The following is a 26,346-nucleotide window of genomic DNA, read 5'->3' on the forward strand; positions in this document are numbered from 1 at the left end:
ATTATACATTATTATAGTATACATTATTATATTCGGTGCAGGTGGTGGAACTATGACTTCTCTGCGGTCTCACAGATAGTAAGTGATAGGGTGGGATTCAAACCCAGGTGGTCTGACATGTTGAAAATCTGGGCTCCAAACCACTCCACGGACTGCCCCTCAAAGAGCTTGGCTTTTGGTTCCGGAGTCCGTGTAGAGGGTGGTGTCCGGGCCTGTGTCATGCCCTGTCTTTGGTATCTCAGTAGAATCTTTATGAAGATATTGGTGTGTCTCATTAGACTCTCTTGATACAGAAAGTCAGGCGGAATTTCTAAATCTAGATAGAGTTATGAATTTATTGATATCAAATCTTGTAGGGTTAAATGTAAATGTGCTGCCCCTTGGGGCCCCAAATCAGTAGCAAAGACACTGGAAGCTATGACTTAACAGTTGCCCGGTAAAAAAAAAAGATCGGGGTTGTTTGGGTTGACTGGAAGCTCAATACGAATCAACAGGACCTTTGTCCATGTTGTACCTCTGGCCTGAGATGAATGCCCTTTTCGACTTCCTCCTCTTTCTCCTGGCAAAGTTTTAATCATCTTTAAAGACAGAGCCTAAATGTCACTTCAGCTATGGAGTCTTTGATTTCTACGGGCAGATGTATCATCCCATTCTTTCTGCTTCTTTAGCACTTTGTTCCTGATGTTTTAATTTTGTGATTATCTTTCTTAGTGTGTGCCACCTATGTCCACAGTCACTCAGCTGGAAATAAGGGGAAGGCATCCTTTCCTCCCTCCATCCTCCTGCTTGGAATCCTCATCCTCACTGAGCCCTATCACTTTTAACTGCCTGCATTATTGATACAGGCTGCCCCTTTTTCATTCCTGCAGCCCCTGCCTGCTTCAAGTCTGTGTCCTAACTTGTCTCCTAGCTGTCACTTGTCCCCCCCACCCTCCACCACACACACATTTCCCACGAAGCACCAGAATCCTCTGTCAAACAATCTGCCTGTGCTTGAAATCCGTGCCTGGCTCCCGCAAGCCAACAGGATAACCTCAAGCCCCCAACCATCTATGATCTAACCCCGTTAACTCTCTTGCCTCAACTTTTGACTCCCTGCCTTGCTTCTTGGACTCCAGTGACACTGAACTCATTGTAATTCCCCAGGCAGTATGCTGTTTCTTGCCGCCTTGTTCTAGCTCAGGCAGTGACAGCCTGGGATGGCTTTCTGCCACCTCCCCACCTCCCCCCCACCCGGGCCTGGCTACTCCTGGGCTCTGCTTGGGAGGCCCCCAGATCCCTGCTCTGGGCTCTCCTCATGCCCTGCACATACCTCTACCTCCCAGTCTCCACTTTCTATTGCAGTCACCTCTTTATTTTGCTCCCACATTAAGCCTTGAACTTCTGAAGGGCAGGGGCCTTGTCTTGTTCTATTTCCAGTGGCAAATGGACACTTAGTACATGTTTCTTAAAAGAATTGTAATTATTTATTGTACTTGCTTGGAAAGACAATAGGGTTAGAATCTTGCCTCCTCCTCTTCAGGATGTGCGGTTTTGGGTATTCCCGTCTAAGTGAGAACCTGTTTATTCGCTCATTTGTAAAATGTGGATAATTTCACCCCACTTAAGGATCTGTGAGAATTAAGTGAGATAGCAGTGCTTTATAAAACTTAATACACTGTTCTAGAGATCTGCAAACTATAGTCCTGATGCCCATTTTTGTATGACCAGGAGTGTTTTTTCATATTTTTAAATGCTTAAATGCTTTTAAAAAAATCAAAAGAATATTTTTTGACACTTGAAAATTAAATGAAATTCAAATTTAAGTATTCATAAAGTTTTATTAGAATGAACAGCAAGCACCATGTTCATTCATTTACAATTGTCTACGACTGCCTTTGAACTACATCAAATGAGTTGAATAGTTTCAACAGAAATTCTTTTTTTTTAAGTTAAAATTTATCGGGGTGACAATGGTTAGTAAAATTAAGTAAGTTTCAAGTGTACAATTCTGTAATACATCATCTGTGTATCACATGGTGTGTTCATCACCCAGAGTCAGTTCTCCTTCCATCACCATGTATTTGATCCCTTTTACCCTCATCTACCATGCCCCCACCCCACCCCCGCTTACCCTCTGGTAACCACTAAACTAGTGTCTGTGTCTATGAGTGTTGTTTCTTTATTTGTTTGCCTTGTTCCTTTGTTGCTTTCAGTTTTATATTCCACATATCAGTGAAATCATACGGTTCTTGACTTTTTCTGTCTGACTTGTTTTGCTTAGCGTGATAATCTCAAGATCCATCCATGTTGTCCCAAATGGCAGTATTTCATCTTTTCTTACAGCAGAGTAGTATTCCATTATGTATATGTACCACATCTTCTTTATCCATTCATCTATCGAAAGACACATTGGTTGTTGCCTTGTCTCGGCTACAATAAATAGATTCTGTGCCCTCAAAGCCTCATACATTTACTGTCTTCCCCTTTTACAGAAAATGCTTACTGACCCCTGCATTGTTCACATATTGGGAAAATGCATGTGATTCACAACCTCAGCCATGCACCACAGAGAACTCTTTGAGGGGGGGGTTCTTCCTCATATTTGAACTTCCAGAGCCTCATCTTAGGCCTGGTAGAGTCACCAGTTAATGTTGGGGGAAACCACAGGTGCTGGGTTTTGTTTTTCTGAAAAGGAGGATGTTCCAGTAAGAGTTTAGTGAGCTGTTTAAATAGATAGTGAACTTCCCCCTGCTGGAGGTGTTAAAGGAAAGGTGGACACCCCCTTTTCATGGGTTGTGATCAACAGGGTATCTCACCCTTGACCCTGTTGACATTTTGAGCTAGATAATTCTGTGTGTGGGCGCTAGCTTGTGCATTGGTTGGGAACATCCCTGGCCTCTTGCCACTAGAAGCCAGTAGCACCCTACTCCCACTTTCGACAACCAAAAATGTGTCCAGATGTCCTCTGATGGCCGTATCCATGCTGGATTGAGAGGCACTATTGGACAACATTCAAGCAGTAGCTATGGGTTAGACTAGAGAACTTTCAATGCCTGAAAAGCTGTTGTCACCAGAGGCCTCACAAATGGAGATGGCTTCCCTAGGAGGATCATGTCACCAGCTCTGTATCTCAGAGCTCGGACCAGCCCCGCCTTGGAGGGTGACTGTGAGCATTAAATGAGATAGTGATGCGCCAGCAGAGTGCTTGGCAGGAAGTAAATTTTCAGTGTCTCCACTTTGGAGATGGTATTCATTCAAGTTCTTCTGGTTTTTGTTTTTTTCCCCACATGTTAATTTTGTTATTTTGGGACTGAACATTAAGAGGGGAAATTAATAATTAATAGGGAAAATATATGTTTTAATAGTTGCATGGAGCCTATTTTAAAGAAAACATTATGGATTAATAACAGCATGTTATTCTGTGGATCCATTTTGTCATAGGGAGGAAGAATTCAGGAAAGGTTCATCGTTTACAGCATATATGAAAATCTCCTAAAGTAATACCTGATTCCCATGGGCATTAAATCTTGGTAGCCAGTATTTGTTAGAGATGTGCTTTACAAACCTGGTTTCAGGAATTCTCACAGCCGCCCTATGCAGATAGGTGCTCATTCCTAGATGAGGAAAATAGGCAGAGAGGTTGAGTAAAAGGTAGCATGTTGACGACAGAAATTCCCTTTTCTGAAATAAGGTGGAGACAGATACTCGGAAATGAACGTTCACAGTTTTCCTGATGTACGTGATGTGGCCTTGAAATTCCATTCCTGTGGGTTTGGATGAGGAGTATGTTGCTGTTTACTCCCCTACCTTATGGCAGATCTACTGGAAAATAAGACACTAGTAGTGGAGTTAAAAGATTACTAGGTATGGTGACGGATATTAACTAGACTTATCATGATCGTCATTTCACAATATATACAAATATCGGATCATAATGTTGACACCTGACACTAATATAATATTATATAATGTTACATGCCAGTTATATCGCAACTAAAATAACGATGTAGGATATGGCAATTATATCTCGATTTAAATAGTTTTTTCTATTTTTATTTTAAGTGGGGAAAAAAAGAAAAGACCCCAGTTTTCCGATAGTCTTTCGAGTTCTTTGATCAGTGGATGTGTACCTAACCCAAATGCCCAGCTTGGAACCCGACTGATTGCTACACTGTGCCCCCCGTTGTTTGCCTCAGGCTGGCTGCCCCTGCAAGCTCTGTTCCTAGTTACCCTACTGGGTCGGAACCTTGCCACTGCCTCCCTCTGTAGAAACTTGGACTGGAGGTGAAGAGGCAGATCCCTGACCCATCAGTGAATACAGACTTAAGACACCTTGGTCCATTTTATAAGGTGAACTGGTGAGGTCCCTTTATTTGTTTTGGTTTGCTAAGAGCAATAGCTTTCACTTATTGAGTGCTTCCCTGGTGCCATCACCAGGATAAGTGCCCGGATATGCACAGCTGGCAAGTGTCTAAATATTGCCCGGTGTCCCGAAATTGGGAGGTGTTAGAAGCCCAACTTCTTACTTCTCAGTTAGTCCCTAATATTTTCTCTTTTTTATTATGAAATAGATAGAGCATACAAAACATATAGGGAATAATAGAATTTGCACCCATGTGCCTACGTACATCTTTACATTTTACTGTGTTTGCTTTAGACTCTTGTTGAAAGAAAGGAATTACTACAAATAAAATCAAAACTGCCTGTATAATCAGTCCTTCCTGATGCCTTCCCTATGTTGCCTTCTCTGGGATAGCCACTATCCTAAATTTGGTGTTTTATCACTACCATATACATTTGTATATTCAGAGACATTGCATTATTTTTGGATTTAAACTTTATACATAAAAATTGAGTCATCAATCATGCTTTTTTATTTTCTGGCAAGATTCATAGGGCAATGTGTTTTGTCTCCAGTCTGAATTTGGAATATTGCGTACACAGATTTTTGAATTTACCAACAATAATCGTCAACCTTAGGTTGATTTGTGATTAAATTTCTCTTTCAATCTTACATGGAAGTTAAAGAAGCTGACTTCTTGTTTGTTTTGAGATGTAACCCTGTGGATAGATGTAGTTCCAAATCTTCTATTTTAATGCTGTTGAATGTTCCTTTTTTGGCTATGTGAAAATTTATTAGTCCATTCTCATACTGATGGGTGTTTTGGTAGTCTCCAGGCCCTGCTGTTACAGCCATGCTGCAGTGTCGACTGGAGACCCATGGGAAACTTTCCCTAGGAATACACCCACTATGGAGGATATGTCCACATTCATCTTTACTAGAACTTTCCAAATTGCACCCCAGGGTGACTGTACCAGCTTCCACTAACACCTGTGTAAGGGGGTTGGTGGCTCTGTGTCCTCGGCTTGATACCCAGAATCCTTGCTTGCAAGTAGCAGACTTAAAACATTGCTCATTTGATGGGTCTGAACTAATATCGCACTGTTGCTCCTCATAACTTTTTTGAGATGTAATACTCTGTGCTATTTAACAAAGTTCAGATTTACCTTTTTTTCCTTTATTTTCTTAAATATGAGAAGAACTGAACATTAGATGAGAATTCGATTAGAATACTGGATCAGTAGTCTGGATTTTTGCAACTTGAGTATTTGCAAAACTTCACAGGCATCATTCATTGTGAAGCTTGCACTGGATCGCTGCATTCAGATGACTGCTCTGAGGTTTCTCTATTTCTGGGGCTTCCCTTTCTCCTTGGCAATTTCTGATTCTCTTCACCAGTGCAGACTGCTCCTAATGCTGGCCCAGCAGCTGCGGAAATCCCTCCCTCCCGCAGCCTCTGTCCACTCTTCCTCCTCCTGTTTCGGATCCCCACCAGTGCAGGGTAAAGTTTCCCATAATTAATGCAAATGCTGCATGCGTTCTACTGAGCCCTAGTGTTGCTATCTATCATGTCAATAGGGCTGGAAGAAGTAGTGAGACTAACTTCAGGGATAGGTGGATGGTACTTGGGATGACTGAGTTTTAAGCACACTAGGTAGTTAACTGTATATGTGATGATAGAGAGGGAGAGGGCGAGAGGAAGTTACTTTCTAGGTTTTAATTATAGAAAAAAATAATTGAATTAATCTTTATTTATATTTTTAACAAACCCCTGTCCTTCAAATTATATATGTATGTCTGTGTATATGTATGTATATATGTAAATATATGTATGTATGTATGTATATATGTATACACCCACACATAGACATACATACATATATACATATGTGTATGTATATATCTGATACACACACACACACTTTGGATTGATTGGTTTTACTTGGTATAAAATACTTTCTTGCAGTAAGTATATTGCAGTTTCATTTTTTAATTAACAGGGTATGTATTGAAACAAACTTCATAGTCAGAATTAGATGAGAATATAAAACTCTACATACTAAAATGTATACTTTTTTCTGGAAAAGTTAAGTTAGTGAAGGTAATTCATGGAGCTACAAACTACTTGGCTGTCCCCACTTCCAGGTCCACTTGCTAGTTCTTCAGTTACAATGACGATTTTAATGGAAATGTTCAGTCCTTAGAAGAACCTAGAATGTGTATTATTTAGGTTTTACTGGACGAGACAAGTGGGATTTGTTTCTTCTACTCCAGTTATCAAAAAGATTAACCCTTTGCCCTACATTCTAATTGTAACCATTTGAAAACAAAGAGGTTGTTTGTACATGATAGTTGAAGAAAAAAGGAGGCTTTAAACCAAGTGGAATGTTTCTCGGTTGAAGGAGGTAGCAATCATTGCACACATTTTTTTTTTTTTTTCTTGTGTTGCAGGCATCTGTAGAGGCTTCTGGTGGAATCGCATTATGCAAGACTGGATTTCCTGAAGATGTTTACAGTGCAGTCTTATCCCAGGATGTACATGAAGGACAGCCTCTTCTCAATGGTACTATCTCAAAAGATATATATGTACATACAGTGTCTCTGCTCTTAAAACAAATTAGCCATTAAAAAGTCTCTAAATCAACTGTACTGTATAACAAGTATGAATTTTTCACAATCACTATAATGAGACTATAGGCACCTTAGTTTATGATTACAGAAGAACTCAGGAGTCTCTTATACACAGTATTGGAAGGCTCCTGATCTCTTGAAAACTTCAGATTTCTTTCATTTTTAATTTACAGGGGAAACCATAACACAACTATTTTTTACAATTTTTCTGCATACATTTTACTTAGTTTGAAGACTATCAAATATCAATATCTGCTTTGATGCTTTTAAAAATTATTTACAACAAAAATCCACTTAGTATTTTGAATTAAAGAAATTACTATAATATTATCTTTGATAAAAAACGTCAAACTTGAATCTTTAGCTAAACTATAATGAACAGATTTAGTAGGTAACGTTTCAAGGCAGGAGCATGAAATCCGTATTTTTGTTATGACATTGTTTATAGAAATTACTAGATAGCTAATTTGGTTGTAGCATATGTGAATTTCAAATATAGACTCATCTCCTATTTCCATATGGATCAAGTTCATTATAGTCATCGTAGGAAGACTCTTGCCAGTAAGTCTAGATAAAATCGGAACTAAAACTTGAGTATCAAAAGCAAAATTGAAAGCCCCCTTCTTTACCTCTAATTGAAATCAAATAAAATTCTGGTTAGTAGTATTTTCGTGGACTTACTTATCATTACACAAAATGTCATTGAAATGTGAAAGCAAGAAGAATTGATTAGTAAGTTGTATTTAAATTATAATTCCCCACAAATTGTGCATAGCTCTGAGGTTGTTTGAAAGAGCTGCTTTTAGAAAGATCTGTGCAACCTCGGCTAATTAATTTACACAGGGCTCCACCACAGAGCCTTAATTGAAGTGTCTCTGCAGCACTGAGAAACCTCAGTAGTACAATGCTTAAGAATACCATAGATAGGACTTTGAAGTGTAAATCGCCTCTTAGCTACTAAGGTTCTTTGGTGCAGGTTATCATTTTATTTTTATTTCTATTCTAATTGTGATTTGCTTCTACCTATGTGATCTTTCTGAAGCTGATTTTTTTTTTAAAGACATCTTCCTGTCCCTGTCTCATTATGTGGTATTTTAATAGTAAATTTTAAATCAATCTGTCTCAACACTGAATTGCTATCTCATCTAGTGGGTAATGGTTGACAGAATAGAGGTTTAATTCAAATGACAGTGTAGATTTTTAAAAACTTAATGTAAGTCTTGGAGTTCTGCCCATGTGTTATTTTCTTTAAATCTGTGAATTATTATGTGGTATCCTAGGACTTATGTGATCTGTAAGGTATGCTCAGTTATTACCATTTTTATTTTTTAGACTTGAAAAAAAGTAAAAACCTGTTTCTCTCATAATACTCCAGTAGTTTTTTTTTTCTTTGTCATTCATAGACTATGTTAGAGGACACCAGCATTTTAAAGCTTGAAACTTAAAGTTCAAACTATTGATTTGTAGACAAAATTTTTTTTTGAAGGAAGAAATCTTACTCAGGTTTTTGTGAAACATCAGCATTCCTTTTCACAAAAGTGTTGTCACTTGTTATATTTCTTTCGGAGAATCATTACTTAGAAGAATTCTAGATTTTTATTTGTTGTGGCAGAGTTTTTAGTGTATATAATGAACCCAAATACCATGCCATAATTATGTTCATGAATTCTGTGGACTACAGTAAGTCCATTCACTTTATATATACTAATGCTGGGCCAGCCAGAGTGGTCACTTTTGCCATGGTTCTGTGACTTTTAGTGTTTAAGGAAAGATGTAATTGTACATGAGAAATAGGTAGCAGTCTCCAAGGCATTTGCCTCATGGCAATTTCTATCATATTAAGGTTGACTTTAGAGTCAAGAGTTACATAAACGTTATAACTGATAACTCTTGATGCTTTCTTTAATTTCTCATTGGTGACAGTTGGGGAGAGGAAGACAGTGGTCCAACAACATGTATGGTATGGTTTCATAGGATACGTCCCTGGTACACTAGACCTTGTACTAGAGTTTAACGTTTTGGTCTATAGATGCCACGAATGCTGATTATTTTTCAAACAGTTCAGTGACATAATCTTTGTGAAGGTGCTTGAAAAACATTAAGCATTAGATGGAGGTTTAAGGCAGTATGAGTCATATTAGAAAAGCTGTATGGAAGAAGCGTGGAATGTAAAACCCGGAATACAGTTTAAAGAGTATACCTTTCTCCCATCCTCCTTTTATTCTTTGTCATTGCAATGGCTTTATAGAAAAAATGGACCCAATGAACTGTCGTTCCAGTTTCTCCTCTGGTTTTCATCAGATTTTTTTTTTTGGTAAAATCATAAGGCGTGCAAATGTATTTTGTTTTGTGATTAACCTTTACATTTCGTGTTATAGCATGTTGACTATTCCCACTCTTTTGAAAATAGTTCAGTATTTAAAAAATGGCTATACAGGCCTTTGTTCCATTTTGTTAGCAAAACCAGATTTTGTTTAACTGTGCCTCTATTTTTGTACTTACAGGTTGTTTCCAATTTTTCTCTCTTACATATAGTGCTGCTATGGAGATTCTTTTTTAGAGAACTTTGATTTTTCTTTGGGGATATTTTCTTTGGGGATTTGTGTTCAAAAGTAGAATTACTAGGCCAAAAGGAATGTCGACTATGGCAGTATTTTTTCTTTTTCATTTTTGGAGGGCTCTTCTTTACAAGGCTCAAAAGTATGTTCTTTTCTATATCCTCAACCACTTAATTTTATAATGTTTTTCATTTTCCTGTTTCCTTCAGGAGTAATAAAAAATTCCTTTTTCATCCTGTGGTATTTTTCTGTTTGCCTTTATAAGTTAGGATCAATTTTAAACATTTATTGGCATCCCTCTCATTTTACATATAAGTAAATTGGAGCTCACATAGATTATAGACTTTTGCCATGATTATACAGTGCTTTAGATTGTTAGTTACAGATCTAGAATTAGAACCCAGGTTTCCTGATTCCTAATTTAGTTCCGATGATAGTGATGATAAACGCTCATTATGGTATATAACACAGGGAAGAGTGGGAGGTAACAGGAGCTAGCCTAACTGTCCATGTGTCTTGTGACAAGTTTATCTTAGAGCTGGTCTTCTTTATTCCCCACTTAACACCGTGACTTGTGTGTCACTAGACATATTTGGGAATTGGTGACTCTAAAGCAGTCAAAACCCCTATAATGAAAAAGTATCGTTCAATTATTGTCGCCATTAGTATTTTGTGCATACTTGTTTACAAGCAGAAAAATGTTGGGCTTTGGAAAAGAATATTTGGTCCTTAATGTGTAACTTACACTCCACTGAACTAGAAAAATCACTTGTGGTAGCACATTACTTGAAAATAAAATAACTGCAATCATAAATTTTCATTCTGTCACCAGCATTGTATCTGACACTATGAAATAACCAGCACACTGTGACATTGCGGACGATCTAGGCTGTTCTTAGTGTGGATGTCAAGAGTGATTTTCCCATATGTTTTGCATTGGTGGTCTGCATGCTTAGACATTTTGCTAAGTAAATTTCTCCAACTCTGGTCCACATAAATAGCAACCTGCAATTACCAAGAATATTTTCAGTGATCCATTCATACTCACCAACTCGGGGCAATGCATGATGATTATTTTCAACTAGATGGAATTTGATTTAGATTAGTTTACTTACTGATGGAAGCTTGTTGGCATTAACATGCTTGGAGGAAGTTGTTGTATGGTATCTTTAGATACTGAAATCTTTAGTACTGAAATCTTTTTTATTCGTTTAGTAGGACTATACAAATGCACTACTTTTTTAAATAATGGGAGTATTTTTGTGCGACATGTGTTACTGAAATGGGAAGCTATGTATATTTTAGGCAGTTCTGCTGTATTTGAGGCTTATATTAATTTGTTATGAAACGATTTTTTGTTTTAATTTATTTTTTATTTCAATAAATCTTTTTTGATTATTGAATGTGTAAATGTTTTAAAACATTTGGAAGGCAGGTTTATAAACATCCTTTTTATAAAGTCAGCCAGCCACTTTCAATTTACTGATTTCCAATTGATTGTGGGGAAAAAAAGCAACTAAGCACTGAGATGGTTCTCTTGGATATTGATGACTATCAGTTCTAAGGAATTACAAATGAAATGCAGCCATGTAGATTTTCAGGGGTGGAGAACTCTTATTTAATACTTGTGGCAGTTTTTTTTTTTTTTAAACAGCAATTAAATGTATAAGATTAACATAAGAATCAGAAATTTCATTCTTGTTTTCATTGTAATCATTTAGACGTTATTTAACACTTGGAATTTCTTACATGCCTTTTGATATATTTTAGGTTCAGCTTTCTTAATGTTACGCTGCAAAATAAGATAAGCCAGTTTAGGTTGTCATTTTTTTTTAAGTCCTTTTGCAGTTATTCATAATTTGAGTACCTGAGGTCTGTTCTCTCAAAAACTACAAGCCAGGTTTGTGCTAAAAGATAATAAGTCGGTTCACATATAAAAACATTAGCAAGCAGACACCTGAACGGCTTAAAATCTGTGAGAGCCCCCTTCTCTCTATCTTTTTAAGCTCTCTAGTAAGCATCTAGTAGGGAGCAGAAAGTAAACTCAATAAATAAGTAAAGTTTACGGAGTGTTAGGTGGTATAAATGCTATGGAGAAAAATAAAGCAGAGAAGGGAAATAGGGAGAAAGTGTGTTCTGCAATTTACATGGGATGGTCAGGGGAAGTGTCATTGTGTAGGAGACATTTGAGTGAGAACTGATGTTGGAGATGGTCCAAGAGCTACAGATATCTGGGAGAAGAATATTTAAAATAGAGCAAAAAGCAAGTGCAAGGGCCCTGAGGCAGGAGTGTGTCTGGAATATTGAAGGAGCCTGGTATGACCGGAGTGGGGAGAGGAAGGGGCAGAGTTATAGGTGATAAAGTCACATGAGTTTAGAGCAGTAACAAACCAGTTGTGTGGCTTTGACTACAGAAAAGTAAGCAGCTATTGGAGGGGTTTCTGGAGAGGAAAGATTTGACCAACAAAATCCTATCATTCTGGTTTTTCTGTTGAGATAAAAACGAAGAGGATAAGAGACAAGGAGAACAGATAGGAGTCTAGTGACAATCTAGGTGAGCGAAGATAGTGGCTTGGACCAAAATTAACAATTTTAAAGTGAACCATTCAAAAGAATTTAGTACATCTTAATGTTTCGCAACCTCAATCTAGTTCCCAATAATTTTCATCACTTCAAAGTAAAACCCCTTATCTATTAAGCATTTTCACCCAAATCCTCCCTTCTCCTGTCTCACAAACGCTTTGTGACTGGCTTCTTTCACATAGCCTAATGTTTTATAGGTTCATTTGCACTATAGTACATGTATCAGTACTTCATTCCTTTTTTATAGCTAAATACATATATGTATATGTATATGTGTGTGTATATATATATATATATATATATATATATATATATTGTTTACAATTTGTAGACTGTTTACCCATTCATTAGCTGATGCTCATTTGGGATGTTTCCACCTTTTGGTTATTGTGAATAACGCTGGTATGAACATGTGCATACATGTATTTTTTGAGTACCTGTTTTCAGTTCTTTGGGTTATATACCTGGGTGTGGAATTGAGGGGTTATATAGTCATTCTATGTTTAACTTTTTGAAGAATTGTCCAATTGTTTTCCACAGCATTTGAACCATTTTATATTTCTTTTTTCATGTGTTCTTTAACATTTTTATTAAAATATAGCTAACATATAATGTTATATTACTTTCAGGTGTACATCATAGTTATTGAACAGTACCCACCTGGCACTATACAGAGTTATTACCACATTATTGATTGCATTTCCTGTGCTAAAAAGTGATCACCATGATGAGTCCAGCAACCAACTAACAGTGTGCCACGCTATCACAGTATTATTGACCATATTTCTTATGCGGTGTATTACATCCCCAAGACTGACTTGTTTTGTATCTAGAACTTTGAACCTCTTATTCTGCTTTATCTTTCCCCCGTTTTAGTTTTTCAATTAGAGTGGACATTCAGTATTATTTTATATTAGTTCAGGTTACAGCATAGTGGTTAGACATTTATATAATTTAGGAAGTGATCCCCCTGACCAGTACCCACCTGGCACTATACATAATTATGGCCATATTATCGATTATATACCCTATACTTTATATCCCTGTGACTGTTTTATAACTACCAATTTGTATTTCTTAATCCCTTCACCTATTTCACACTGCCCCCAACCCCCTCCCGTCTATCACCTCGATATATCTAGTACCCATCTGATGCCATACATAGTTATTACAATATTTTTTTACTATGTTCCTTATGCTGTACCCTACATCCCCATGGCTACTATGTAACAACCAATTTGAACGTCTTAATCTCTTCCCCTTTTCACCCACCCCCAACCCCTTACAATCTGGCAACCACAAAAATGTTCTTTGTATCTATAAGTTTGTTTCTGTTTCATTTGTTTGTTTATTTTGTTTTTTAGATTCCACTTATAAGTCAAGTCATATGACATTTGTCTTTTGCTGTTTGACTTAACTACTCTCAGCACAATATCCTCTAGGCCCATCCATGTTGTTGCAGATGGCAAGATTTTGGTCATTTTTATGGCTGAGTAATATCCCGTTGTATATATGTACCACCTCTTGTTTACCTATTCATCCATTCAGGGACACCCAGGTTGCCTTCATATCTTGGCATATGTAAACAATACTTCAGTGAATATATGGATGAGCATATCCCCACGAAGTAGCATTTTGGGTTTGTTCGGATAAATACCAGAAGTGGGATTACTAGGTCCTTCTTTGTCTCTTGTTATAGCCTTTGTTTTAAAGTTCATTTTGTCTGGTATAAGTATTGCTACCCCAGATTTTTGGTTTGTTTGTTTCCATTTTCATGAAGTATATTTTTCCATCCCTTTACTTTTAGTCTGTGTGTGTCTTTCCATCTGAAGTGATGGAAAGTACTGCGTCTCTTGTACGCAGCCTATGTAAAGGTCATGTTTACTTATCCATTCACCTCCCCTATCTTTTGATTAGAGCATTTAATCCACTTACATTGAAAATAATTGTTGATAAGTTTGTAATTATTGCCATTTTATTATTCATAGTTTTTATTTTATTTTATTTTTTTGAAGTCCCTTTAAGATTCCTTGTAATACTGTTTTGGTGTTGATGAACTCCCGTAGCTTTTTCTTGTCTGGGAAGCTCTTTATCTGTCCTTTGATTCTAAATGATAGTTTTGCTGGTTAGGGTAATATTGGTTGTAGGTTCTTGCTTGTCATCATCGCTTTCAATATTTCCTGCCAGTTCCTTCTGGCCTGCAAAGTTTCTGTTGAGATATCAGCTGCTAGTCTTATGGGAATTCCTTTGTGGGTAACTAACTGCTTTTCTCTTGCTGTTTTTAGGTTTCTCTCTTTGTCTTTGACCTTTGTCATTTTAATTATGATGTTTCTTGGTGTGGGCCTCTTTTGATTCATCTTGCTGCGACTCTCTGCACTTTCTGGGCTTGTATATCTATACAAGCCATTGTATATCATAACTTCCCCTGGGTTGAAAAGTTTTCTGTCATTATTTCTTCAAATACGTTTGCAATTACTTGTTCTCTATCTTCTCCTGCTGATACCCCTATAATGCTAATGTTGATATGCTTGATGTTTCCCCAGAGGCCCCTTAAACTCTCCTCAATTTTTTGGATTTTTTTTTTCTGTCTGATTGGATGGTTTCTGCTACTTTTTGTTCTAAATCGCTGATTTAATCCTCTGCTTCATCTAATCTACTGTTGATTTCCTGTAATGTATTCTTCTTTTCTATAATTATAGTATTTATTTGTGACTGGTTCTTTTTCATGTTTTCTACCTCTTTGCTGAAGTTCTCCCTAAAATCACTGAGCATCCTTATAACCAGTGTTTGGAACTCTGTGTCTGGTAGATTACTCGTCTCCATTTTATTTATTTATTTATTTATTTATTTATTTATTTATTTACATATTTATTTATTTATTTATTTATTTATTTATCTTTTTTCTGGAGCTTTGTTCTCTTCTTTTATTTGGAACATGTTTGTTTGTCTCCCCATTTTTGGTTACTTCCCTGGGGTTGTTTCTATGTATTCAGTATCGCTGCTGTGTCTCCCAGTCTTACTAGAGTGGCCTTATGTAGTAGGTGTGCTGTGGGCTCAGTGGCGCTGTCTTCCGGGTCACTTGGGCTGCTCACTCCAGGTGTGTCCCTTGTGTGGTTTGTGTGTCCTCCTATTGTAGTTGAGCCTTGTTTGCTGTTGCACATCAGTGGGAGGGACTGACCCTTGAGCTCATTGGTTGTGAGGACTGGCCGTGACTATAGTGGAGGAGCTGTGGTGCAGGGGCTGACCCTACAGAATAGAATCTGCCTCAGCAGGGCTATGGTGCCTCCTTAGTCTGCCCTTTGGGTGTATCGTCCTTGGAGGCCGCTGGTTGATGCTCCAACTCGTTTTGAAGCTGGCCACTGAGGGCACCAGTCCCAGGGCCACCTTGATGGGGTCCCACTACAGGTCACATTCAGCTGCAGCACATTCCCCACATGGGGCAACCCTGCAGGAGTCACAAAGAAATCTGAAGACGGCTACTTCCCGTGACGTGCTTGGTACCCTTTGAGAGGCAAGCCATGAACCAAGGCTGGCTGCTGCTAGTGCCGAGCTTAGGGCTGCTCAACCAAAGGTACAGGAAACACTCAAGCCAGATGCTACTTGTCTGGGTTTCAAGAACCTTTGAGAGAGCCTAGGAAAGTCTACAGCATGAGTCACGGCAGATGGTTTGTTCGAAAAAGCCACTGGAAGCAGCTTGGGTGTGCCCAAAAGTTGGTCAGGGCGGGGTCTCAAATCACCTGGGAGTGGTAAACAAACAGCATTAGCCAGCTAGATGGAGATTCAGATATGGCATCTGCACGCTGGGAGGGGGGAGGGCTCAACAAAGAAACAATATCCTCCACCAGATCCTCCGTTCAGGAGAAAGCTGCCCCTTTAGCCCCTGTCTCAAGCCAGATGACTTAGTTCCCTTTCGTATGTCTCTGCCGCCTCTCCAGTGTTGCCCCAGCACTGGAGGTCAGAGCCAGTCATTCCCTCGGTAAATCCATGTGCCGTCTCTTTTAGAGGAGCACCTGGGACTCCAGCTGCCCTCCATCTCACTCAGTTACAAATACCTGTGGTTTCAAAGCCAGAAATTATGAGGACTTCTTTCCCTGGTACGGGTACCCTGGACTGGGGAGAGGCTGGGACCCCTCGCTCCTCCAGGAGGAACCTCTGCAGCCGAGATATCCCTCCCGACTTTTAATGGTCACATTCGGGTGGGACGAGCCCGTTCTAAGTTTCTTCCCCCGCTACCAGTCTAGAGGTGATGTCACGCAGGGACACTGGTCCCGCTCCCCACATAAGAACGCAGGATATGGTGAGGCCAAAAAGGAACACCCACGGAGCCACAATTAGGGGAGTCATATCACTTAATTCTCACTGGTGGCTGGGTTGGAGATACAAAAGCAAACATCCACCAGTACCCCAACAAGGGGTTTTCCTGCACCCCAGTCTCGCTGGTGGCCAGGCGAAACACATGAAGTAGGATCCACACGATCCACAATCCACCATCCATGCTTGTTAACCCCACTTGCTAGCTGCAATTCACTGCCCAGTTTTCTGCCTGTCAACCAACCCACCAACCAGCACAGCCGTGGCAGTTATATCAGTGGCTAATTGGCTAACTGGTAACAGCTGACGGCCAACCAGCAACAGCTGATGACCATCTACTACCCGAGCCAGCACCTTTCCACGTGAGGCCGAGAGCCTGGAAACTGCTCTCTGGAACTCTGTCCCCATAGGTGGCTTCTTCTGCATGTCTTTAGTTGTAGGGTTTTGGTTCAGCAAGATTTTAGGCGATTCTCAGTGGTGGTTGTTTTGTAGATTAATTGTAATTTTGATGTGGTCGTGAGAGGAGGTAAGCACAGTGTTTACCGACTGCGCCATCTTGACCGGAATTCTGAACCATTTTATATTTCAACTGGTAATGTACAAGGGTTCTAATTTCTCTACATCCTCCCAAAATTTGTTACTCTTCATTTATTTTTATTTTAGACATGCTAGTGGGTGTGCAGTGGTACCTCTTTGTGATTTTGATTTGCATTTCCTAATGACTAATGATGCTTACTTAATATCTTGTCATGTGTATCATTTGTACATCTTCTTTGGAGAAATGTCTATTGAAGTCCTTTGCACATTTTAAAACTGTATTTTTTGTTTTTGAGTTGTAAGAGTTCTTTATATATCTGGATACTGACCCTTATAAGATACATGATTTGCAAATATTTTCTCCCATTCTCCAGGTTGTCTTTTCACTTTCTTGATGATGCCCTTTTAGGCACAAAAGTTTTTGACTTCAATGAAATCCTTTACCTATTTTTTTCTCTTGTTGCTTTTGCTTTGCTGTCATAGCTAATTATCCATTGCACAATCCAAGGTCATAGAGACCTTGGATTTTTCCTAATAGACCTCCTATTTTTCTTCTAAGATTTTTAAGGTTTTAGCTCATATGTTTAGGTCACTGACCCATCTTGAGTTAATTTTTTTTTTTTTTTTTTTTTTTTTTGTGGTGTGAGATAAGAGCCCAACTTTGTTCTGTGACAATGTCATGAAAATAGAGTTGACAGGATTTGATGGATTGAATGGGTGGTATGGGGACAGAGTCCCGGAGAGCAGTTTCCAGTCCCTCAGCCTCACTTGGAAAGGTGCTGGCTCGGGTAGTAGATGGCCGTCAGCTGTGATTAGTTGGCCGTCAGCTGTTAAAGGTTAGCCATTAGCCACTGATATAACTGCCGTGCTGGTTGGTTGGTTGGTTGGCAAAGAAGCAGACGGCAGATTGCAGATCATGCGGCTCCTGCTTCCTGTGTCTCTAACCCAGCTGCCAGCGAGAATTTAGTAGTATGAGTCCCCCATCTATGGGTCCGTGGGTGATCCTTTGTGGCCTCACCAGGTCCTGTGTTCTTATGTGGGGAGTGGGACCTGAGTCCCCACATGACAGTGGTGTGTGAAAAGAAGAGTCAAGGATAACTCCATGTATTTTGTCTGAACAATGGCAAGGATGTTAATCACTTTGATGGGGAAGATCAGGAACTTGGTTTGTTCAGAGATGCCAGGGTTTGGGGTTCAGTGGAGTGGACTGAGCTGCAAAGTGGGGAGCACTAAGTGTATAAATAGTAAGTAGAGCCATGACCAGCATTAGATCACTAAAGCGCTGAGTGTGAAGAGGAGAAAACAAGAAAGAAAAATGGTTTCGTATTGAGCCTTTGAATGCTCTGGTATTAGGAAATCAGGCTTAAGAGAAGGATTGAAGACTGAGAGTCATTAGGGAGGCAGGAAAAAATCAGTATGGTGTGGTGTCTTTGAAGGCAAGTGAGGGGGTGTTTCACAAGAAGGGAGGGAGTGATCATCTGTGCCAAATGCTACTGAAGGATCAACTCAAATGAGGACTGAGAATTCACCATGTATTTCACAACATGGAGGTAACTGATGTCTTTGGTGTGGGTGTTTTCACCAGCCAGGTGGAAGACGGCAGCTGGAAACACGTTTTTCTTTAAAAGGAAGAAGAGAATCTTGGTGGTAGTTAGGGAGAGAAGTGGGATCAACCGAAGGCGTTTTTTAAAGATGGGAGTAACATGTTTGTATGATGATGATGGCAAAGAATCCAGTAGGGAGGAAAAGGTGATGCTGGAGAAGAGAAAATTGCGAGGACAGCGGCATGGAGTAGAGAGATGAGATTAAGTGGGACTCCGAAATCTGTTCTTACGACAAGCTCCACAGGTGTTTTCATATACCTGTGTTTTGGAACCACTCTCACACATTTTGTTGAGTCACTCCTAAAATGGTTTCAAATCCTTCATTTCAGCTTGGTGATTTTATGTCAGCAGAAGGTTTGCTCCCCAGAAATGGCAGATAGGATAAAAATGAAACCCTTGTGGTGTTCGATGATGTAAACAGAGTTTTCATTGCTGTCGCATCCTTGACAGATGGTTACCCAGTTCCTGCACGAATGCCACTGCCACTCTCTCCCCGCAAAGTGAGGAGGAGATCACTCGCTTACAAAGTCTGCTCCATCTTTGGAGAGCTCTAACTGTTACAAAATGGTTTCTTAAAAAGTTTAACTGAAGCATATGTTCCTAAGATTTTTACCCAGTGGTGCCTGTTTCATTTTTTTGGCACCACACTGAGCAAGTATATTCTTTTATGTTCTGAGGTCATTTATTTTTTCATTTTTCATTCAACAAGTTTTTCTGAGCATTTGTCACGCGGCAGGCCTTTTCAAGGAATGGGGCCATGGGTGGTCAACAAGACAGGCGAAATCCCTGTGGCAGGAACTTACATTTACAGATCTTCAAATACCTGAACATAATCACCTGGACTCCTTCAATCTTTTCTGCTGCAGGCTAAACATCAAACAGTTTCTTCAGTGGTGTTTGAGCATTCTGACTTATTACTCTTTTCTTTCAAATAGAGGAAACTGAGGTTCCCTGCACAGCTGAGCCCGGGCTGTCGGTGTCCTGTGCTCGCTGCAGAGGCCGTCTTCTCACCTTTGATGTGGACGCAGCACTTCTAGTGCAGCCCAAAGTCGATTGGCATTGTGCTCTACGGAATCGTTCTGGTGGTCCCTGTTAGGTAGTTTTCACTAAAACTCCTGGGTATTTTTCAGGTGAAGTGCTAATCATCTTGCATTTATGGAATTGATGTTTGAACTCAAACGTTAGACCCATAAAGTTGAAATTTTTTCAAAAAGGTCCTAACTTCAATATTATCTGGAGACCCCACTGGCAACCCAAATACATAGTAGCCCCAGGAATCAATGCCAGTACTTATTTTAAATACTCATTTGAACAAAGGGGGTTATATGGTAACATGTACAAGTTTTAGATGACATAAGCTGTCGAGGTGATGGAGTAAACTATTGCAGATATATGAATGTGTACATCACGGGATTTAAATCCTCCCAGCTCCTACTGTTTGAGATTCCTGCTGAAAAATGAATTTCATTCTTCTAATAAAATAAAATTATCTGTTTTCAAGAATGCACATATCTTATCAAAGCCCATCTGTAGCGGTTACAATTTCATCTTGAGAACTTTTATGTCAATAGATGGCTGTCCCCTAACCTGACACAACAGAGAACAAAGACGAATCCTTTATAGTGTGCAGAGATCTGAGCACCACATATATATATTTGGCCTTTAGTAACTGTGTTTTGAACTGTGTCTCTGCAGGAGTCTAAAGTTAACTCCTTTAATTGTTCCTTGTTAAATTTTGTATGGATCACTCCGGTTGGGATTTGCCCACTTGTAAGGGTAAAGTCATTGATACTTTGATCTGTTATTTTTCCTTTTTCGGTGTGGACTAAGTTCCTCTTATGGATGCTTTACTTTGTTGTCATTTTGAAAAAAAAAAATGTCTTTTAGGCTTTTCTCCCCAAGTGATATCATCTTTGATGTTAATATTCATACTCTGCATTGTATGAAGAATGAAATTGAAACTGCCAACCATTTTCGAAGACTTGTGTGTTTACACCAGGATGTGCTTCCTCAGTGGGAGCCAGTCATGCTTTGTGACAACGCACCCTTTCTCCTCTGTTTAAGATTTCCAGTATGAGGAAGTATCCCTTTAACATACCAAGTCATCAGATTTTAATTGCACTGCCTTTGAAATTGACTGTTGCATATTCTGCATTATTTATATGTTTTATTCTTTCCAGTTTCACTTTTGTTTCTGGTGTCTGGATTCAAAAGTACAGGAAGTCTTCCAAACTTCTCTTGTTTGAACTTCCTTTTTTTAAACCACTATCACTGGTTTTCAGATTTTAGGATACTTGAGAGTTACTCTGGGGTGAGCTTGTTAAAATGCAGATCCCTGCATTTAAAACCCTAGATTTTAAAGTCTGGATGCTAAGGATATACATGTTTGCAAGTGAACTCCAGGTGATTCAAATAAAGATGGTTTTCCACCAAACGGGCAGAGTTGGCCTTGGTGTATATTGCCATGACAGAAACACAAGCCAAGTTCAGTTACGGTTTCTCTATGTTTAGATAGTCAAACTCTGTGAGTCCAGATGGATTTTTGGAAGTGTTTAATACTTTGGAGGTTGTGTAGTACCTCTTCTTTCTTGCCTTTCTATAAGGAAGCCTACCTTCTGTCTTAGTTTGGACAGATACTATTGCATCTTACATAGCTAGTGATGGATGTTATGGTAACGATTGATCAGAATATCTACATACATAATTATTGCATGTATTGCATGTTTGTTTTAACATCTGAATATATATTTCACCAGGTGCTCAAATAGGGAGATTAGTACATTCTAACATACGTGCTAATAAATTGACAGTAAGATTCTTCGATTACCTGGTAGAAAAGTTACAGCAAAGAAAATAGCCCGTAAGTTCCACTAGCAGTTAATTCCTAGGGCTGGAAGTTCCTTCTTCCTGGCCCCTTCATTCACTTGCTGATGGTGTGGTCCAACCAAGGGTATTTCTGTCAGAGGGGAAGCACCTGATATATTGCATTTGATTTTCCTCTGACGTCAACTGGCCTTCATGATGTTCTCCTTTCATATTGGCACTTGACTTTTTTTAGCAGTTTGTTAGATTGCAGTTTTAAGTGCTACATATAAGGGCCAGTCCATTATTACTTTGTCTTTCATTTCAGAAGTTCACTTTAAATATACCCAGATTAGCAGATAATATGAATTTAAGAAAGTGTTGATGTGGAAATTCTCAGAGCCCGGGGAGTATTTGTGTTCGGTACCTCCATTCAACAAATACTTGTCTTCCGTTGTGTGTAAGGAAGTCACTATGCATTGCCCTGAAAAATGCCATGCTCAGCTAACATTTATTAGTTGTGGCAGTGGGGAAAGTAGTCATAATCTATGGCAATCATTTAAATTATACATATTTTGTTGTAGAATTTCTGTGTGGTTTTAAAGGCTGAAAATAATGGGCCACGTTAATGAACTGATCAGAGAAAAATCTCAACAGAGCTGAATATTTGTTCTCCTAATTCCTTTGTGAAATTAAATCCTGCAGATTTTCACATTATGCATATGTGTAATTATTCCTTCAGTTCAGTCCCTTAGATTTGCTATGGCATCTTTTGTTGACTTGTCATCTGTTCTTTCGATGCAGAAGACATTTATTAAAGCATCTTGTTGCATTTATATTGTAGGAAAATGGTCTCTTATGAGGTAATCTCACATTAACAGCCCAAATTGATAAAGCTCCAGTGTGGTCCCTCCACTGATGATTGGCAAATTAGTAGATAGCATGAATTCTCAATGTGTATTAGTGCTCCATTCTCAGAGGGTTAGTAGTTTTAAATTTAAGTGTCCTTATTATTTAACCCATCTCAAATAATAATGATAACTTACTATTTTTCAGGCAGCCATTTAAATAAATCAGGCAATTAAGAACAGATTCCTTCTTTGTTTTGCTGATTATTGATATATGATGTCTGGTGCTCACACCGTGGGCATTTCAGCAAAGCTACATGGAAATGTGTAAGAAATGCCTTCCCTTTGGCATTCACATTTGTTATTTATAAATGTGTTATATTTGCATAGCATTTTGTACTTCTTGAGAAGTTTCATAAATTTTATTTTAGCTGCCCCAAATTCAATGAGTCAGGTAGGATCGGGGGGGCCTTTCTATTTTCTCATAATGAAACAGTTCACAGAGGTGGAGTGATTCACTTAGAATTGTAAGATTAGGAAGTGGCTGAACGTGGTCTGGATAGTCTTCTGATTTCTGTCCACTGTATGGAGTTCTTTCCTTATAGCCCCTGAGGTCAGTGCCTCATAAAGGCCGCTTCTGACGGACCATTTCATGCATCTTCCACTTTCTCACCCTTCGCATGCCAGGACTCACTCGCTTCACTGGGGTTTTAAAATCCATGTTCATTCCCCACCCCCACCCCCCTTCCCACCAGGAATGATCATAAACTTTGCTTTTTCTTTGAGATGTTAATAAGTGCACCCGGTGTTCTCAATTTTTTGGCCTTGTTGTGCCATCTTTTTGAACTATGATAGGTCCTCAAAAAATTCTGTTTTCCTTGTTGTCTTGGGGAAACAGGTAGTTTGTATCATCACTATCTGCCCAGCATACTTTAAGGCAGGAATGTTTTCTACTTAAAAAATAGAAAGTCATTTCCATGGATGATAATAGGAGACAAATGTACCTCTCATGAAGCAGCATCTCGATTTTGCCAGCTACAGTGACCAACACTTAATTGGACACCAGTATAGAGATGGACCCTCGTGTTTGCCCCAGGATACCCGTTGTTAAGGGAAGATCTAGCAAATTAGAGCCCTAGAGAGCAACAGGAGACTGTGTACAAACGAGATTTCATGGATTGATGATGATAATAGAGTTTTTCTTTATCAAGTGACTTGTATGTGCCAGGTTCTTAATAGAAATTATCTTTAGTCTCTAAAATGGCCCAGCAAAAGTAGCAATCCTGTTTTATGGGTAAGGGAATTCAGCTATAAACAGTTTTAAAGTGGTTTACTCAAGGTATACCATTATGAAGTGGTGGCACCAGGAGGTGAACCCAGGTTTATGGGATTTCCATTCCTGTACTCTTCCTGATGGACCACGCAGTCTCCATAGGGTTTGCTTGAACATTCAGGTATGTGAAGGATGAAATCCAGCAGGGATGAGTTCATTGGAGATGGCACACTTTGGAGAACGGCAGTGTGGATAGATGAGGAGTATGTATGTGAGATCAGACTGACGTGGGGGGAAGATTTTACTGGAGAATACTCCCCCAGAATGCACACTGGTGGGACCTTGTGCGCCAGAGTGAGGGACTGAGTTGGCTGCTATGGTGGGAGCCGTCCAACGCTGGGAAAGAGAATTAGGCAATTATGGATTCTGGAGAGGGCAATATGGATGCAGCAAACTTTAAAGGCTGTAGGTGCAGAATGTTTTGTGTAAATCAGCTGTGTAGTGGACATCATGGTGGCCTCTCCCAAGATCCCTCGCTCAATAACTGTTTGAGTTATCTATTCCTGTGCCGCCCATCGTTTTAGGAGAAGTGTAGTCCACCCCTGATCCTAGGAAAGAAGCATCAGGGTGCTATTCATGTGACTGCAGCCGAACCTTGGATCAGTGAGGTCAAGTATAGGAAAATAGCGTTCCCTCTCTGCCTGTCTGTACCTTTTGCCCTCGCACCTCGCCAACTTCCCCCCATCCCCTACCTCCTGTGCTTTCCTGCCATGGTTCTTTCCCTCTCTTGATGGGAATAAAGCAGCCCATACTCTGAAGAGTTCTTTTCAATCATCGACTTCTAGGCAGAGTGGAGAGAAACTTGGCCCTTGATGCAATTACTGAACAGCTGAATTAATATCATCCTGAGCTGTCCTTATTCCTGGACTTCTGTTCATGTTAGCTGATCAGACTCATTGGTGGTGTAAGGCAGTGTCAGATGAGTTTTCTGTCACGTGACGTGAGTTGTATCCTAACTCACAGTGGGTCTTACTGAAGGTGTCAGTGAGGATGAGAGCACAGACTTCATAGATTTGGGGGAATAAGGAGCTGCTAAATTTATGTGGTTATGGCCAGAAAGGGGAAGTATCAGGTATCAGAGAGATGAAAGGTGTTGATCAGGGTCTGTGCTTTTCTTCTATGTTCCTGAGACGGTGGTCAGCTCTATAAGGTAGAGACTGTGTCACTTACCCACTACCCCCAGTGCCTAGCAAGTGCCTGGCAGATCCTGGCCTTCATATTATTAGATACATTCAGTAAATGAATGACTATGAACAAAAGTATGGAGATTTCCTGAGAAATGAGGTCAAGTTGAGTATCACCTATTGATGGGAATAGTATGGACATATTTTAAAAAATGAAGTAATAATTGAGGAAGATGGAAATGGAATGCTAGCTTGTGAAATTCATGGAGAGTATTTGGGTAAAAAGAAAATTTAAGCTGTAGGGACACACTGTTTCAGGCCAAAAAAACACTGCTTTGAGAACAGTTTCTTCTCTACTTTATCCTTAATTTTTTTTTCTCTTAAAATGCATCATTTGTTTTTTTCTAAGTGTCTTCCAAAATATTTTGATTTTCTTACAAGACCATGTTGTAAAATAGAAAGTAGAAGAAGAAAAATTAGGGACTTTTTCTAGGTCAGATCTTAATAGAAAATCACCATGGCAGTGATTGATGTGCTACGTGAAGATCCTATTAAAGTGTTCCTGTAACTTGCCTCGATGTGAAAGTAAGGTGGTGTCATTAAAATCCCACAGTGTGCTTGCATAGGGACTTGGCTATGGCCACCTCTACTTCTGTGGCTTATTTTCTTGCAAAATAGGGATACAGAAATCATTCAGAATGTTAAGATGTGTTTTTAAATGGACAAAAAATTCACTGTGAGAGAAATTTGTTTTTCTTTATTTCTTTCTTAGTCCATTTGGGCTGCTATAACAGAATACCATAGGCTGGATGTCTTATACACAATAGAAATTTATTTCTCACTGTACTGGAGGCTGGGAAGGTCAAGATCAAGCCTGGCTGATTCAGTGAGGGCCTGCTTCCTAATGCATAGAGAGTAGTCTTCTCACTATTGCTTCTTCCCCCAGTGGAAGGGGCGAGGGACCTCACTGGACTTTAAAAAAATATGTTTTTGTAAGGACACACTAATCCCATCATGGTGGCTCCACCCTCATGACCCAATCAACTCCTAAAGGCTTTACCTACAAACACCATCCTGTCAGGGAATGGGTTTCAACAAATGAATTTTGGTGGACCACAAATATTCAGTCTATAGCAAATTCCTAGCAGAAAACCAATTGTAGTATTTTTGAAAAAAATTATACTATTTTATAATTGTTGATTTGTGAATAGGGCAAAAGAAACTTTAAAGGAAATGAACACTTTCAAATACTGTAGAACTTAGGCTACCTTATTTCAGCTGTGTGTGTGTGTGTGTTTGTAGGTCATTCTGTCAACAAATTATTTGGTATTTATTGATCCAAAACGACATTTTCTGTCTCAGATTTTTGGAACTGTTTTTTGGTTATATATCTAGTTAGTTGAGGAAACCGTATAAAGAGCTGTATTTGAAAATAAAGACTACATTGAATGGAGGAGTATGTGTGTGCTCATATATATATCTGATTCTAAATTTTTAACTCTTGAAGGGAGCTCATCAAAATTTAGGATTACGGAAGCCTTAGCATCCCATGGAAATTTAATTCTTTCACTATTCTAGACTGCTTTAAAAGAGAACTGATTGCTCTCACAGTCGAGCTCCACTTTGGAAAGTCTTGGTAGCGTTGCAGGTCTCTGCGCCCCAAAGGAGGTAACACAATTTTAGATTTCAGT

General features: G+C 39.2%; 1 protein-coding gene across 1 annotated transcript in view; it reads left to right on the forward strand.

The window, feature by feature from the left end:
- The window catches only part of CDH2 (cadherin 2), a 210,401-nt gene that overhangs the window by 24,453 nt on the left and 159,602 nt on the right, over positions 1-26,346 (forward strand). Inside the window, exon 2 of the mRNA XM_081078176.1 lies at positions 6,776-6,887. Within this exon, the coding sequence (XP_080934302.1) occupies positions 6,776-6,887 (112 nt within the window). The remainder of the gene's footprint in view (positions 1-6,775; positions 6,888-26,346) is intronic.

The sequence above is a fragment of the Rhinolophus hipposideros genome (genome assembly GCF_964194185.1).
Source record: "Rhinolophus hipposideros genome assembly, chromosome: 17".
Classification (NCBI taxonomy): domain Eukaryota; kingdom Metazoa; phylum Chordata; class Mammalia; order Chiroptera; family Rhinolophidae; genus Rhinolophus; species Rhinolophus hipposideros.